Genomic DNA, 18368 nt, shown 5'->3' on the forward strand with positions numbered 1-18368 from the left:
TACCAGATAGCCTATTTGATCCCTTTCAAGTCATCTTTATATCTGATTTCAAAGTCACTGCTTTGGGGTTTTTTCCCCTCTCTTTTCATTTTATTACTGATGATTAAAGAGAGAAGACAATCACAGTACATTTTTAAAACTGCTGATTTTGTATATGCAATCCAGCTAAGAAATCACAGTAAGATGGGACTTCCCTGGTGGCGCAGGGGTTAAAAATCCGCCTGCCAATGCAGGGGACATGGGTTCGAGCCCTGGTCCAGGAAGATCCCACATGCCGCGGAGCAACTAAGCCCGTGAGCCACAACTACTGAGCCTGCGCTCTAGAGCCCACAAGCCACAACTACTGAGCCTGCGTGCCACAACTACTGAAGCCCATGTGCCTAGAGCCCGTGCTTCGCAACAAGAGAAGCTACCACAGTGAGAAGCCCACGTGCCACAATGAAGAGTAGCCCCCGCTCACCACAACTAGAGAAAGCCCACGCACAGCAATGAAGACCCAAAGCAGCCAAAAATAAATAAATAAATAAACTTTAAAAAATTTAAAAAAAGAAAGCAGAGTAAGAAAACAAAAGAAAAATAAGTAAGATTATCATGGCTCATAGAGGGTCAGAAATGTCTAGATCTAAGCATGTCAAATAGTGCACTAAAGGATTCTTAGAGTTTGAGAAGAGTCATATGATTTCAGTTGAACTAAACTCTGAACTGCATTGTAAAAACTGTGAACTTAGCATAGAATCAAAGTGGGTATTAAAACTTTCTGTATATAAGCACAGTTTCACTTCAAAGCACCCAAGGCAGTGAGAAATAGATATTCTGAATGGCTATAGCAAGAAATAAGCTCATCATGCTGGTAATTTAAATGTTTCTATTTCTATGATAACTGTTCTTTTGACAGCTTTATCTATGACTGGAAAGAAAAAGGAGCATGATATTAGAAGAAACTTTAATAGTAATTCAAAGTAAGAGTGTCAGTAGAGAAAAGGGCCCCTAAGACATGAGATGCAAGTGGAAGGAACCAGCACCCTCCCTGGCAACAGACACACTGAATTTACTACTATTACCATTCATTAGTAGCTGTTCATTGTTGAAGACTTCCACATTCAGCCACGAAAAAGCCACAGAGACCAGATTTACCATCCTGGCCCTCAAAAAATTGATAAAATATATGAAACCACAGTTTTAAGATATTGGACAAAAGAAAAAAGTAGGAAAAAAAAAGATATTGGACAACTGGCAGCCCAAACAGTGAATGACGAGAGAAGGGAAGAGGTGAGTGAGCAGTACAGCTGCTCAGCTTCCTGCCCGTGGAGAGCTGGCTGCACAGGATGGAGGCCCCAAACATAGCACAACAAGTGGATGAGGTAGAGCTGAGAAATCGTGGAGGCCGAGGCAGCTGGATCCACAAGGCAGAGCACTGGATGGTACGCATGGAGTACACGGAAGGCAGACAGCAGACACTGAGCTAGTGCTCCAAGGCCTGCTGAGATTCCCCTCCAGTCTATGCTGAGCACTGATTAGCAGGTGCGTGAAAAGACTACCTACCAAGAGAGAGAGGACTGCTGGAAATGAGCAGGTAGAACAATCACCCAGGGCCCAGAGTGAGAAACCTCTGAATCCACAAGCATCAGGTAGGGCGCTCAGGACCTACAGCCTCAGGAGTGGGAAGAAATCAGCCCTACCCCAAGGCTGCTCTGGTCCTCCAACAGGCTTAAAGATAAGCCTTCAAAAGCAAGGGATTATAAAGGAGCAGTCAGTAAATAGTCTGAGCTTGGCAGGCCATCCATTCTCTCTGTCACGACTATTCTATCGCTGCAGCACAAAAGCAACACAAACCCGAACAGAAATGAACAGGCATGGCCAGATTCGGCCTGCAGACTGTCGTTGGCCAACTCCTGCTCAAGAGTATCAAACATTAGCCAAGTAACTTAACTGTATCTTAGAACAAAGCTCAAAAATAGGTAAAGGAATAAAAAATATCCAGTATACAACAAGGTAAAAACCACACTGCCAGCACTGAATCAAATATAACCAGGTATGCAAAGAAACAAGAAAACATGACCCATGATTAGAGAAAATTTAAAAAAAATCAATCAATTCAAACCAACTCAAAAATGACAGAGATAATATAATCAGTAGGCAAAGACATTCAAGCCATTTTATTATAACTATATTCCATATGTTCAAGAAGGTAGAGGAAAGCATGAGCATAAGGAAAGCCATGGAAAATATAAAAAGACCCAAATCAAACCTATAAAGATTTTTTAATTGTCTGAAATGAAAAATACCCTTGATGTGACTAACAGCAGTTCAGACACTACAGAAAAAAAAAACAAAAAATTGGTGTACTCGAAGGCACAGCCTTAGAAACTATCCAAAATGAAACACCAAAGGGCCTAAATACATGAAAATGGACCCCCGAAAGGGGGGAGGGGGCAGAAAATTTTTTGAAAAAATAATGGTTAAAATTTTCTAAAATTACATTCAAAGATCAAAGAAGCTCAGTGAACCCCATGTACAAGAAATGAAGAAAACTATAAGATACATTATAATAAAATTATTTGAAGATCAGTTGATAAAGAGAAAAATCTTAAAAGAAACCAGAGGGAAAAAAGACATGGAAGAACAAAATAAGAATGATACCAGATTTCTCACTGGAAATTAGAAAACAGTGGAACGATACCAATTCTGTATAAATTCTTCCAAAAAACAGAAAGGAGGGTATAATTCCCTCTTCATTTCATTAGGCCAACATTACTCCAATACCAAAACCAGAAAAAAATTATAAGAAAACTAAACACCAATATACTTCATGAACACAAACTCAAAATTATTAACAAAACTTTAGTCAATCAAAAACACATATATAAAGACGGTAATACATCATGACCAGGTGTAGTTGACCCCAGATATGCAAGGTTGCTTTAATGTTTGAATTCAATCAGTGCAATGCACCATATTAAAAATCTAAAAAAAAAAAAAATGATCTCATTAGATGCAGAAAAAAGCCCTTGACAAAAATCAAACATCCATCTGTGATAAAGAATCTCAGAAAATGAGGAATAGAAGGGGCCTTCCATAACCTGATAAAGGGCATCTAAGAAAAACCTACAGCTAACACCACTGATGAAAGACTGAAAGCATTCCTCCTGAGACTGGAATAAAGCAAGGATGTCTACGCTTACCATTTCTACTCAGCACTGACCAGAGATTCTAGCCACTCTGATAAGACAAGAAATAAAAGGCACAGATTAGAAAGGAAACATTAAAACTTCTTTACTCACAGACATGATCATGTATATAGAAAGTCCTAAGAAAATCTTCAAAAAAGCTGTTAAATAAGTAAGCTTATCAAGTATAAAAGATAACATACAAAATCAACTCTATTGTTACAGACTAGCAATAAACAATCAGAAACTGAAATCTGAAATATAACAATTTAAAATAGCATTAAAAATATAAAATATTTAGGAATAAATCTGACAAGAGACATATAACCCCAGTACAGTACACTGAAAATTACAAAATGTCATAGAGAAAAATTAAAGATGACTTAGTAACTGGAGAGATATACCATGGCTATGGATTATAAAACTCAGTATTATTAAGATGTCAATTCTTTCCAATTTTATCTATAAATTCAATACAATTTCAATTAAAATTTCAGCAGGACTTTTTGCAGATACTGAAAAACTGATTTTAAAAGGTTCAAAAGCCTGACCCTATTCATATCATATTTAAAAACTAAGCAAGGACTTCCCTCCCCATCCAGTGGTTAAGACTCCATGCTTCCAATGCAGGGGGCATGGGTTCAATCCCTGGTCAGGGAACCAAGATTCCACATGCCACGCAACACAGCCAAAAAAAAAAAAAAGAAAAACTAAGCCAAAATGGATCATAGACCTAAATCTAAGAGCTAAAACTATAAAACTTCTAGGAGAAAACATAGGAGAAAATAATAATGATTGGATTTGGCAAAGATTTCTTAAATAGGACTTAAAAAGCACAAAGTATTAAAAAAAAACCCAATAAATTGGAAATCAAAATTTTAAACTTTTCTTCAAAAGACACCCTTATCGTAAGCAACAAAAGAAAAAATAAATTGGACTTAATCCAAATTAAAAACTTTTGTGTTGCAAGGGATACCACCAAGAAAGTGGAAAGACAACCCAAGAACGAGAAAATGTTTGCAAATCGTGTATCTGGTAAAGGAACTGCACCCACAATACATAAGAATACTTACAACTCAACAATAAAAAGAACTAGACCAACTAAAAAATGGCAAAGAAAGTGAATAGACATTTCTCCAAAGAAGATATACAAATAGCCAATAAGCACATGGAAAGATGTTCAACATCATTAGCAATCAAAGGAAATGCAAATCAAAACCACAATGTGATACTACATCACACTTAATATGATGACTATAATTTAAAAAGTAATAATAAGTGTTGTGTAGAATGGGGAGAAACTAGAACCTCATAAATTGCTAGTGGGAATGTAAAATGATGCCGCTACTTCGGAAAACAGTTTGGTAAGGTTAAACACATTTATCGTATGATCCAGCCATTCTACTCCTAGGTATTTACCTAAGAGAAATAAAAACATGATTCCATACAAACCCTTATACACAAATGTTTGTAGCAGCTTTATTTGTAGTAGGCAATAACTGGAGGCAACCTGAATGTCTACAAACAGGTGAAAATATATCCATACAACACAGTATTATTCAGGAATAAAAAGGAATAAACTAATGATACAAACACTTAAACATGGATGAACATCAAAAATATTTATGCTAAGTAAAAGAAACTAGACACACATCCCCTCAAAAAATACTATATACTGTATAATTCCTTTGTATAAAATTCTAGAAAATGCAAACTAATCTATAGTGACAGAAAGCAGATCAGTGGTTATCTGTGGCCTTTGGGGATGGAGGAATATAGGACAATGGTAGAGGAGGAAACTTTTGGGGGTACTGGATATGTTCATATTCTTAATTGTGGTGATGGTTTCATGAGTAGATGGTTTCACGTCAAAACTTATCAAACTGTAATTTTAAATACGTGCAACTTACTGTACATAAATTATTGTACTTCAGTAAAGCTGAAAAATTTGGGGAAAAAATGTTAATTTTCCCCTAACAACCCACATTCCTCCAGGGTGCCCATACATCCCTGTTTGCCCAGGACAGTCCCAGTTCACATCTGTTGTCCTGGAGTTCCATCTAGTTAGTGCCCCCTTTTACTCTCAGAAAGTATTCTGGTTTGGATTAAAATTATATGGGCACCCTACCTATAACTTCCATCATATTGTAAAAATTAAATCCAATTCAAAAAGTGCTATACCAAAAAGAATAATTTCAATTAACTAAAAAAAAAACTAAATTTTTAAAATACATGTTTTCACAGTGATATTAAAAATAAAAGAACAATGACCCTGATAAGTCAACTTTGTAAGTTGCTGGGGTACCAAATCATTATTCTGAAAACAGGCTGAAAACAAACAATAAGAGGGGAAGAATTAAACATTTATCTTGACTTCCCAGATGAACTGTAACACAGTTAAGTCAACAGTTGATGAAACAAAGTTCTTCTTTAAAGAATGGCAGCTAATAAATGCATGAGTGATGACAGGAATTTGTAAACCCTTATAACTCTAGGCAATGATCGTCAATTACTGCTGAAATCATTAAAAGAAACAGCGACATAGAACTTTATAATGGATGGTATAGGCTGGCCTATACCTATATGACCTGAACACACAACCAATCTTATAACACACTAAGTGAACAGCCAGACATTATCTGCCTTTTGATGTGGTATAAAAGGAAATAGACCACACAACTTACAGAAGAGTGTTGCTCCTAAAACTGAACTTGATTCTGGGGACGCCTCTACTTTCCAAGGAATACAGGGGATAGAATAAATGTTAGCTGACACTATAGGATGCAATCAACCAAATTCAGAATATGGAAATTTCTATCAGACAAACGACTCTGTTTCTTCAATGAATAAAAGATTAACGATATCAACCAATTGCCATGTGTAAAGCCTCTATGGATCCTGATTTGAACAAACCAATTATAAACTGGCATTTATGAGGTAACCAGAGAAACACTGAACACTAACTGCATGCTACGTAATATTAAAAAATTGTTTATGTTTTAGGTATTTTAATAGTATCATGATCATGTTTTTTTTAAAGGCCTTATCTCTTAAGACACATAGAGAAGTGTTTCCGGGTAGAACTATATAATGTCCAGATTGGAGGTCGGGGTAGAGGGTACAGGAGAAACAAAATTAGCCTCGTACTGATGACTGATGAAGCTGGGTGTGGGTGCAGGAGGTTCTTAGTATACTGTTCTCTCTGCTCTTGTATATGCTTGAAATTTTCCTAAATAAAAGGTATTAAGAAGTGCTTTAAAGTAAAGGGAAGAGTTAAACTCAAAGAAAACAAAGACAACTCCAGAAGATCACTAAGCAAGACCCGGGTTGTACTCAGTCCTAAAATCATGTGAGACTTGGTTTTTCATTCTTTGGCAATAGAGACATAATCTGGGAAATTTCTCAGAACCCAAGAACATGAGTTTCCAGTGTGAAAGGATTTACCTAACACCAAGCAAAATAAAATAAAACAGACTTACATCAGATAGATCATCATGACATGTCACATCCTTAGGAATAAAAAGATTCTAAAAAACTGACAGAGGGATCAAACAAGTCACAGGTCACACATAAGAGATCAAGAATGAACTTGCTGAACTTGAACTTCTCAACAGCTATAATGAAGACAGAAGAAGATGGAGCAGTGCCTTCCAAACCCTGAAGGAAAGATATTCCCAACCTAGAATTCTATCATCTGTATAGGTATCAATCAAGTAACAGCATAAAGGTATTTTCAGAAATGCAAGATCTCAAAATATTTACTTCCTTTTAAGCATTCAGGAAAAAGATCAAGTCAACTGCTGGGTGATCAAAATCAAACTGGCCCCAGACATCTACAGTACCTACTTAACTCTAGGACAGTGCTCCGCAAAGAGGGCCATGCACTGGAGCTGGCCGCCAAATGTTTCCAGTTCCTGATGAGACAAAGACAGACATCCAGAGTACGTGTTTAGAAACTTTTATACCAATTAGACAGAGTACTTTTAGGTCTGTTCAATCTCATAATAAAAAATGTGGGCTTATAATTTATATGTCTTCTCTTTTTTTCATTTTATTTTCTAGTTATTTATTTCTATTATATTTACAGAAGTATCTGATCCGAGTGGACTAGAAATAAAAATAAAAACATAAAACAAGCAAACAAGCAAAAGACTGACCCTTTAACACAGATCATTTCAGAAGCACTGCTCTGGAGGACATGAAGCAATCCTGCGAAGCCCCCAAGTAAAACATACACCCAAATAATTTTATACTTAAGTACCATGCCATTCAAGAATAAAGGAGCTACACAGACATAAAAAACAAACTTATGGTCACCACAGGGGAAAGATGGGTGGGGAGAGATAAATTAGGAGTTTGGGACTAGCAGATACACACTACTATATATAAAACAGAAACAACAAAGTCCTACTGTATAGCACAGGAAACTATATTCGATATCTTATAATAAACTATAATGGAGAAGAATCTGAAAAAGAATATATAACTGAACATATATATAGAGAGAGAGAGGGAGAGAGAGAGAGAGAACTGAATCACTTTGCTGTACACCAGAAACTAACACAACATTGTAAATTAAACAATACTTCAATTTAAAAAAATATATATGTAAAAGAAAAAATAAAGAGATCAAATTTCTAATTTTCAAAAAAAAAAATAATAAAGGAATTAAATATTTCTGGACTTGGAAGAACTCAGGTTATATAGTTATATCACCCGGATCCTTCATGAAGAACCTGCTGGACAGCTGGATGCCAAGGAGAAAGGGCAACCATTACAGATGGGAACATTTCTGAAAGCTCTAGGACAAATTTCTCCAAGAAGATGAAACCAATAGATTATGCTACATTTGAATGTTCTGAAAGGATTCAGACAACAGGCAGAGAGTTTGCAGTTGAATCATTGCTGAAGCACATAAATAATTAAGCAAATAGTCACTATAACAACAAACAAATTCAAAACTGTTATTAACTAGGAGGAAAATAAAAAGCTGTGTAGGAAAGAAGTTATTATGATTTACATATTTTATATAAATGGAATCATACAATAGCCACTCAGATATTTTGATTTAAATTTTTTTGATTAATAAAAGCCTTTTTTAAAAAAAGTAAAACTGCTAGAGGATGAATTTCAGCCAAATAGGAGATGAGTGAAGAAACTACAGCAAAGGGGCTATCAGTCAGCACTAAATCCATTTGACCACAGACTAAAAACAGAAAAAATTATGGGTATTACAGTTAGAGTACAAAATGTAAATAATATAAAACCAAAAAAAACTGGTATGGGAAGAGGAAGGGAAAGGGAAATCAAAAAGTATATTGATTTTCTCATGTTTTAGAGCCATCGGCCAAAAGATATAATTTAAAACAGAAAAACCAAGTAAAAGAGCTATAAGCAATATTCAAAGGCATAAAGGTTAACCCTAAAAAGAAATAATCAACTAAAATCAGATAGTAATTGAGCCCGAGTGCCACAACTACTGAAGCCCGCGCATCTAGAGCCTGTACTCTGCAACAAGAGAAGCCACCCAATGAGAAGCCCACAAACCGCAAGGAAGAGTAGCCCCCGCTCACCGCAACTAGAGAAAGCCCACGTGCAGCAACAAAGACCCAAGGCAGCCAAAAATAAAAATAAATAAATAAATTTTTAAAATATTATTAATTAAAAAATCAGAGAGTAATCATAGAGAAGGAAAGAGAGAGGAAGAAGAAACATATTAAGTAATCATTTCTCATTTTCAGATGGAGGAAGGCAATCTAAAAAAAAAATTAAATATGGTTTAAAAAGTTACAAAGGCAACCATTAGAACAAATATACAGAAGAAACACACATTAAAAAAAGAAAAACAAACAGACCATAGTGTGAAAGAGAATAAAAAGAAGCAATAAAAACAGGAAGTATAAAAATAATATAACAAAACTAAGACCAAGCATATCTGTCATATCCGCTATGAAAACGGGCTAAACCCACCCATTAAAAGAAAGCCTGGGGACTTCCCTGGTGGCACAGTGGTTAGGAATCCACCTGCCAATGCAGGGGACATGGGTTCGAGCCCTGGTCCGGGAAGACCCCACGTGCCGCGGAGCAACTAAGCCCATGAGCCACAACTACTGAGCCTGCGCTCTAGAGCCCGCAAGCCACAACTACTGAGCCCGTGTGCCACAACTACTGAAGCCCGCACACCTAGAGCCCACGCTCCACAACGAGAGGAGCCACCGCAATGAGAAGACTGCTCACCTCAACGAAGAGTAGCCCCTGCTCGCCGCAATTAGAGAAAAGCCCGCGTGCAGCAACAAAGACCCAACACAGCCAAAAATAAAACAAATAAATTAATTAATTAAAAAAAAAAGAGAAAAAAGAGAGCCTGTCAGATTGGATCACAAAGCAAAATCCAATCACTTCTAAGATGCAAACATTTTCACATTTTAGCATCTAGGATATTGAGACATGATTTATAACTGCCATCAGCCAGACCGTAGGTGGAGTGTCACTGCCATTATCCTATGACTCAGTCCCAAAACACAAAGTTATCGTACATACACTCAGAGACCAAAACAGAGAAACGGAGCAGAAGCACACTTTTGATATTAGAGAAGTAAACACGTGTCATTGAATGAATGATGAAAACAGTCAAGGGCTTTATAGGAAAAAGGAGAAAGGAAGCTCCCCAAACAGATGACGCTGTGCCAGCTTCTGCTACTTAAATATGGTCAAAAGGACAGCCTATCACACACCAAGTGAAGCCAACTGAAGGCAGCAGAAGCTGCAAAATCACCAGGAAGAGATGAGAGTTCAAAGCGAGGGGCTAGTGTGGCAATTCACTCACTACATGGGACTATCTTAAGGCACTAAGCTTAATTATTTTTAAATGAAGGAAAAAAAGAACAATGTTAAATGAACCTCCACTGATGTATTTTGTGCCTGGTCAAAACCGTCCTTCAGAAAGCTTTTATTGCTAGTTTATTAACCTTCTCTTGACAAAAGATCAACTGAGATCTTGTGCATATTTCTATTCAAAATTATATCATTATCATTCAACTGCATGGCTTTAAATGTAACATTCAGACACAAGGGGTTCTTTTTAAGTTTGGTAGGAAGAACTTGAGACTCCCAGGAACTCGGGATTACTCAGTGCTCCTTCCTCATTTGTACTTACTACACATACCCGGGGGGGAGAAGAAATTCATTCTGCTGCATGGCTCAGCATGACGCACAAATTGCAGGCTAGCATTTTGAAATGTCATTTTTATTGATCTCCATTTGATGTTCCATTTGACTTTCCGGGAGTAGACAAATTATGTTTATGGCATTTCCCTAATAGCAGACCTTGAAAATCTGAGTTTAAATGAGCTCTGAAAAAAACATAACCGAATGAAATATCAACTAAACAAAACTATCAGGATGCACATAAATTAATGCTGATTTTAGCATTAAAATATATCTTCCCTAAGACTTCAGCGGTCACGATAAAGATGTCAACATACTACATAATAGAATAACACATGTCAGGGCATAACAGGCAGCTAAAAACTATAAGGAAAGTCAAGTCTCAGGCACAAAATATAAATCTGTCAACTGAACACATATGGAATATAAAGCATGGTTGAAATTAGAAAAATGAATATCAAATCCTATTCTGTAGAACCTAGACGTCTGTGCAGCACTGCCAGTTCCATAATAAAAATCAAGTAAGAAAGGTCAATTTATCTCAATAGCTACCATTATTCCTTTCTAATAATTTCAAAACTAAATCAGTCAATGAAAAGCTATCGTTATGTCACAGTAACAGATAAAAAGTTTGCTTTATAGAATGGGTATAATGTTTTAATGAATTTTAACACTTTCAAATATAGTAGTTATTTAATAAGATAACATAAATGAGTTGTATAAAGTTAAATTAGAAAACAATTATAATCTCAAGTAACAGTACGTCATCCTTACGTCCATTTACACACAAGAATAATCTGCCAGTCTCAAGCTGAAGACACACTAAGAGAGTAAGTAATTAATAACATAGAATAGGTAATTTAGTAAGCCTTTGGTTTTAAAAAGGCAAAATTTTTAATTTTGAGAAATGACTGATTTCAAACCTTTCACTCTTGTCGAAAGCATGTAAGAAAGCATAAGAGCATCAATTATAAAGTGATCCAGTGAAATCAATGACATTACATTTCAAAAGCAAAAACTTTTACCCATCCTCCAAAACCTGTTCGCATACTATATCCTTAAACTGAATTGATCAGCTAAGGCACAAGTTAGCTGTAAAGTTTCTGATCTTCCAGAGTACTCAATCTTTTCTATGAATACTGTCAACACAAACCATTCTTCTTTTGCACTGTATTATGTTTAAATATATCTCAACTCCATTACTAGCATTTTAAGTTCTTTTTGAACCCTCAACAAAGAATGAATAAATGACTGGATGGATGGAATGGACGGAGGCTTGGACAACAAAATCTGAGGTTTTGGGTCACAGATGATTTAGGATGTTGAAAATGACTTTATTAAGACATGCTCTCAAGAATCAACACTAAATAACAGATGAAATTATGGCCCCCAAGAAATAACCTTTTGAAAATTCTTTAATATTCTATAGTCTAGCCAGTGTTTTTAAATTCTAATTAACATGAAATGTGAATTTCAAAAATTCTTCAGTATCAAAAACCATACTCTGGTAGTACAAAGACTTGCACAGTGGTTTAGCTCCAGACTAAAATCTTATTACACAAGGAAAGAAGATCATCTAAATTTTCTTATAGAGTGTAACTGTATCACCAATATCCTTATGTAATAATATGAAGTACATGCTTATCAGCTAAAAGTGATACGGCAGAGTACAAAACTATGTCCACATTATGACCACAATCTTGTACAACAAAACTTTGCATAGGAAAAAAGGCCAGAAGGAAGACTACAAAATGACCAAGGTGATGGGTTCAAAGGGAGAAACCATTAGTGATAATTTTTCTACTTTCTGCATCTTCGATATTCTATCTCATTATAATAATCTCATAATAATATATCTCTATATAACTCTTTGTTTTATATCCTTATATCTCCTTAAATTAAATCACTACACATCATATATTAATTACTATCTGCTTATATGCTTAAAAATACAGTTTTAGAATCTGGGAGACATAAGTTTGAGTCACTGCTCATTCATTCTAATAGTATGAAGGTGATGAAGTTACTTAGCTTCTCCAAGCCCTCAATTTTCTCATCTAAGTAAACCATCTTGGCAGGATTTAAACAATATATCATGGAAAACACCTCGCATAGTGCCTAGCTCAGTGGTGCTCAATTTACATTAATTCCTTTTTCAACATTTTTTGTTGTTGATTTAATTCCCATAAATTAAGTAGACTTAATCACTGATTAAGTACTGCAGTTAAAGGGCAATCAAGTTATCTCAAGAAAAGCCTCCCCTACCAAAGGACTTTAAAAGCTACTAAGAAGCTCAAGAAGACATTTTTAACAGATCCCAGTATTCCTTTACACTTAGCCTAGATATGACCTCAGAATCCTTCTAAACACAGCAGCCCAGGTAACCAGCAGGAGTTATCATGAGAGTGAAAAACCTATTTGTCGGGGCTTCCCCGGTGGTGCAGTGGTTGAGAATCTGCCTGCCAATGCAGGGGACACGGGTTCGAGCCCTGGTCTGGGAAGATCCCACATGCTGCGGAGCAACTAGGCCCGTGAGCCACAATTACTGAGCCTGCGCGTCTGGAGCCTGGTGCTCTGCAACAAGAGAGGCCGCGATAGTGAGAGGCCCGCGCACCGCGATGAAGAGTGGCCCCCGCTTGCCACAACTAGAGAAAGCCCTCGCACAGAAACGAAGACCCAACACAGCCATAAATTAATTAATTAATTAATTTAAAAAAAAAACAAACCTATTTGTCATCAGCAACCCAGACAGAGGCTTCTTAAGAAGTCTCTCCCAGGGCTTCTCTGGTGGCGCAGTGGTTAAGAATCCGCCTGCCAATGCAGGGGACACGGGTTCGAGCCCTGGTCCGGGAAGATCTTACATGCTGCAGAGCAACTAAGCCCATGCGCCACAACTACTGAGCCTGCGTTCTAGAGCCCGCGAGCCACAACTACTGAAGCCCGTGTGCCACAACTACTGAAGCCCGCGCGCCTAGAGCCTGTGCTCTGCAACGAGAAGCCACCGCAATGAGAAGCCTGCACCCCGCAACAAAGAGTAGTCCCCGCTCACTGCAACTAGAGAAAGCCCGCGTGCAGCAGCAAAGACCCAATGCAGCCAAAAATTAAATAAATGAATAAATAAATAAATTAAAAAAAAAAAAAAAAGAAGTCTCTCCCAGCACACAGAACACAACGCCTATAACAAAGGAGAGGGATGAATTCTTTTCACAAGTTTGCCAAAAAATTAAATCTATGACTCAATTCCAGTTCACCCAATAAAACATTTAAAAAATGCAGATTTTTAGGGACTTCCCTGGCAGTCCAGTGGTTAAGACTTTGCCTTCCAATGCAGGGGGTGCAGGTTCAATCCCTGGTCAGGGAGCTAAGATCCCACATGCCTCACAGCCAAAAAACCAAAACATAAAACAGAAGCAATATTGTAACAAATTCAATAAAGACTTTAAAAATGGTCCACATCAAAAAAAAAAAAATCTTTAAAAAAATAAAATTTTTAAAATTAAGATTTTTAAAAACAAATGTTTACAGCTTTTAAAAGTTTTTGTTTTTTTGTTTGGTTTAGTATTTCAAAAAGGAAGATTACAGTAAATCTTCATGAGATTGGATTTGGCAATGGATTCTTAGCTATGATACCAAAAGCACAAGCAACAACAACAAAAAAATTGAAAGCTGGACTTCATCAAAGTTAAAAACTCTTGTGTATCAAAGGACATCATTGAGAAAGTGAAAAGACAATCTACAGAATGAGAGAAAATATTTTCAAATCATCTGATAAGAGTGTAATATCTAGAACATATAAAGAACTCCTGCAGCTCAACTACAAAAAGACAAACGACCTTATTAAAAATGGACAAAGGACTTGAATAGACATTCCTCCAAGAAGATATACAAATGGCCAAAAAGCATATGAAAAGATGGTCAACATCATTAATAATGAGGGAAATGAAAATCAAAACTACAATGACATACCACTTCACAACTGCTAGGATGGTTATAATCAAAAAAACAGAAGATAATGTGTTGGCAAGGACATAGAAAAATTGGAACCCTCATACATTGCTGATGGGGATGTAAAATGGTGCAGACACTGAAGAAAGCAGGTTGGCAGTTCCTCCAAAAACGAAGCATAGTATTATCATATTATCCAGTAATTCCACTCCTAGGTATATATGCAAAAGAAATGAAAACAGGGGCTCAAACAGATATCTATACACCAACATGTGTTGAGTATTATTCACAATAGCCAAAAGGTGGAAACACCTGAGTGTCCACTGATGGATGAATGGATAAACAAGATGTGGTACAGGGACTTCCCTGGTGACACAGTAGTTAAGAAACCGCCTGCCAATGCAGGGGACAGAGGTTCGAGCCCTGGTCCGGGAAGATACCACATGCCGCAGAGCAACTAAGCCCATGTGCCACAACTACTGAGCCTGCACTCTAGAGCCCGCGAGCCACAACTACTGAGCCCCCATGCCTAGAGCCTGTGCGCCGCAACTAGAGAAAGCCCACGCACAGCAACGAAGACCCAATGCAGCCAAAAAATAAATGAATAAATAAATAAATTTATGAAAATAAAAAGATGTGGTACATGGATACAAAGGAATATCATTCAGCCATAAAAAGGATGAAGTTCTGATACATACTACAACATGGATGAGCCTTGAAAACACGACGCTAAGTGAAATAAGCCAGACACAAAAGGACAAATATTGATGATTCCGCTTATCTGAGGTACCCAGAATGGTCAAATCATAGAGACAAAAAGTAGATTAGAGGTTACCAGGGATGGGAGGAAGGTGGAATGGGGAGTTATTGCTTACTGGTGACAGAATTTCTGTTTTGGGTGATGAAAAAGTTTGGAAACATATAGTGGTGATAGCTGCACAACACTGTTAATGTAATTAATGCCACTGAATTGGCAAATGTTATCTTATATATATATTCTACCACAATAAAAAGAAATTAATTACTGAAAGTAAACTTAAAGGCACAGAGGGAAAAAACAACAATAGGATAATAAATTAAAATGACACGGCATCAGTACCTTTCCACACACTGCGAACGGGATAAAGGAGGCTGATATCTTCGGTTATGAGCTTCTCGGGCAGCAAGTCTGGCTCCTGACAACTGAAACAGAGTACAAAATAAACTTAATAAACCATCAACTTGCTACTATCCTAGAAAAACTGGTATCGCATTCTGCCATCAAGAGGCCAGAAATTCGAGGAACTCTAAGCTGTAAACAAGCATTCATTCCACGGGAAAACAAAACACATTAACCTGGGAAAATTCTAGAGCAGTTTGAAACAATAACCAACATATTAAAGCACTGAGGGATTAATTCACAGAGAGTGATCTTAACGAGTCTACAGAAGAGTGGCATACAGACTGTTTTCCAACAAACCTAACAAAGCTGAAAGTTTTCTAGTCAAAACTTTCAGAAACTTTAATTGGAGCTGAGTCCAAGAGAATTCCAAGCTCATAACTGTATCTCTAAGTGCTTTCATCAGTCATCCAGTAGCGCAATAAGGGATGGTCAATGCAAATGCTTCCCAAAAAGTGTTTTTCTAAAGCACTTCCTGGAATGATCATGACCTGCACTCTTTAGGGAGAAATCTATATTGGCAAGACCAATACTAACACCTCAGAAAGCCTTAAAGGGAACTCAGACTTTGAGACAGTAATTTAAGACATCAGTAATCAGAGTAAGTTCAGAGTAAATATAAACTCCAGTCTCTCAAACCAAAAAAACATGGTATCTTCATCTCTTAAGAGATTTATCTCATACATTCTCAATGAAATGTCACAGACATCAACAATTAAAAAAAAAAAAAAAAATATATATATATATATATATACACATATCCAAAAAGTTGATATACCTTTTCATCTTCCCATTGAAAAAAATTACAATCTTTTCTATCTCTACAAGCTGAGCAGGCATAAAACCTCCGTGTTTCTTCTTTCCCTTGGTTCGCCTTCACAAACAGAAGAGTGGGTCCTAGTTCCAGAATAGGAAAAAATAAGTCAAACAGTCATCTACCTCAAGTTCCTAGTTTTCATCCCCTTTAAATAAAATTTGTTTCAGTTTTATGCACAATTTGTCACAATTAAATGCACTACTCTGTTTAATAATTTTTTTTCCCCAAAGTCACAACATTCAGGCAAAGACTACTTAAGAAATAAATTTTGAAAACTGGTCTCTCCAGAAGGAAAATGCTATTGTCAGTACAGTTGCAGCCCACATGGTGAACGGCCTGGGTCCTGACACAACAACAAAGACGGAGTCCAAACAACTGAGCACTCTGCCACCTCCGCTCAGTTATCCTTTCAGTGAAAATCTGAGCTTTTAGAGTTCGACACACTCTCTCTCCCCAAGAAAAACTGGGTCTAGTTAAGCAAGAATTCATTCTATCGTGCTCCCTAACGTTTTTTAAATCTTAATGGAAAAGACAGTAAATCAACAAATGAAATCTTCAAGTACTTGGCAACGGGAATTACTCAATAACACATATCCTTTTTGCCTAGGCTCTGCCTCGTCCCTTCAAAAAACATGTAACAGCCGTAAAGCCAAAACCACAAAAGTGGGGACTTTCTATGACGGTTTCTTAAGTAAGTGGAAAACCACAACTTCCCGAGGAAGGAGCGTTTTCTAGATATCACACTCGGTGGGAGAGAGAGAGGCGGATCTGAATCCGGGAGCCCTAAAAGCCCATGGCACCTTCAGGCTCACCCACGCCCCTTGGCTCCCGACAGCCAGGCTGAGCCCAGACGCGGACCCACCGTGAGGGCACAGCGGGGCGGGCGTGGCGGGATCGGAGAAAACCACCACCTCGAATCCCGAGTTCCCCTGGCGACCCGAGCTCCCCTCTGCCTCTTCGGCTCCAAGCGGCTCCCTGGGGGCCGCCATCTTCCCGCCGCCGTCCCGAAAGCCTCAGTCCGAACCAAAGAGGCTGAGAAAGAGCGCCTCCATGACCCGTCGTGACTCAGAGCGCCCCCTCTCTCCTAGGAGGAGCTTCGGCCACTGGGGCAGAGGTCACGCCCCGAAACCCAACTTCTGCTGGAATGTCTGAGAAAGAAGCCATAAGAGTTCCATGTTGTCATCTCAGTGATTTCTCATGTATCTGAGGGGTTCAGCTCACTAATCTTACCTGAGCTAAGTCATGTGTCTAGTGACCGGCTGATCTAGGTTCACCTTGGCAAGAGTAACTCAGCTCTGCTCCATGTGTCTCTCATCCTCCTGCTGTAACCAGCCGGGCAGCCTGGGCACATTTCTTTCATGGGAGTGACTGAAGCACAACAGAGCTAGGAGAAACAGACAAGGTTCTTACGGCCTAGGCTCGGAGCTGCCACTGTCACTTCTACCTCATTCTTTTGGCTCAAGCAAGTCATGTGGTCAAACATTGCAAAGTTACATGGCAAAGGGCATAGGTCAGAAAGGGGTGAAGAACTGGAGCCAATGACACAGTCTATCACAAAAGCACTCTTCACTGGGGCAACCAAGTGTCTGGTGGTACTGTTTCCCACCACCTACAGAGCACCTGCCTTAGCAAGAAGACAATAAGGAGAAAGCAAAACTAGGAGGTAGGAATGTGTGACGATACCATGTGAGCGCCTAGATCAAACCATGCCTGAAGTTTCCAGTTACATGAGTCACAAACTCCTCTGTCTGCTTAAGACAGTTTGAGATGAGGTTGGTTCTATCTATCACAGCCAAGAATGTCAACTAATGCTCTGTGGTCACAGCACATATTGGGTGGATATATCTGTTCATGAATATGCCTGGATTCCCTTTTTCCAGTCAAGACCAACTAACCTTGCTCTCCGTTCTCCCTGCTACGATCCCTGTCAGTCTGCCTGCTCTGCTCCCCTCCATCCAATCTGGCCCTTCCGGCCCTTGTGGTGGAACCCAGTCTCCTCAGCTGCCTTTTGCCTTGCTGCCCAAAAATCAGCACACAGACCCACTTCTCTTTAAGGGGAAAACTGTCAGGGGAGACAAGAAAGGAATCCTACAAAAGACTTTACCATGTCAGT

At 38.1% G+C, this 18368-nt stretch overlaps 1 protein-coding gene across 2 annotated transcripts in view; it reads right to left on the reverse strand.

Moving 5' to 3' along the window:
* ZCCHC4 (zinc finger CCHC-type containing 4) overlaps positions 1 to 17253 on the reverse strand; it is a 47277-nt gene extending 30024 nt beyond the window's left edge. For both annotated transcript variants that reach the window (XM_068542266.1, XM_068542265.1), the window contains exons 1-3: positions 17118 to 17253; positions 16217 to 16335; positions 15379 to 15461 (exon numbers count right to left, since the gene is read on the reverse strand). In XM_068542266.1, the coding sequence (XP_068398367.1) occupies positions 15379 to 15461; positions 16217 to 16335; positions 17118 to 17244 (329 nt within the window). In that variant the 5' untranslated portion in view covers positions 17245 to 17253. The remainder of the gene's footprint in view (positions 1 to 15378; positions 15462 to 16216; positions 16336 to 17117) is intronic.
* Between the last annotated feature and the right edge of the window lie 1115 nt (positions 17254 to 18368).

Source organism: Eschrichtius robustus, chromosome 4 (genome assembly GCF_028021215.1).
Source record: "Eschrichtius robustus isolate mEscRob2 chromosome 4, mEscRob2.pri, whole genome shotgun sequence".
Lineage (NCBI taxonomy): Eukaryota > Metazoa > Chordata > Mammalia > Artiodactyla > Eschrichtiidae > Eschrichtius > Eschrichtius robustus.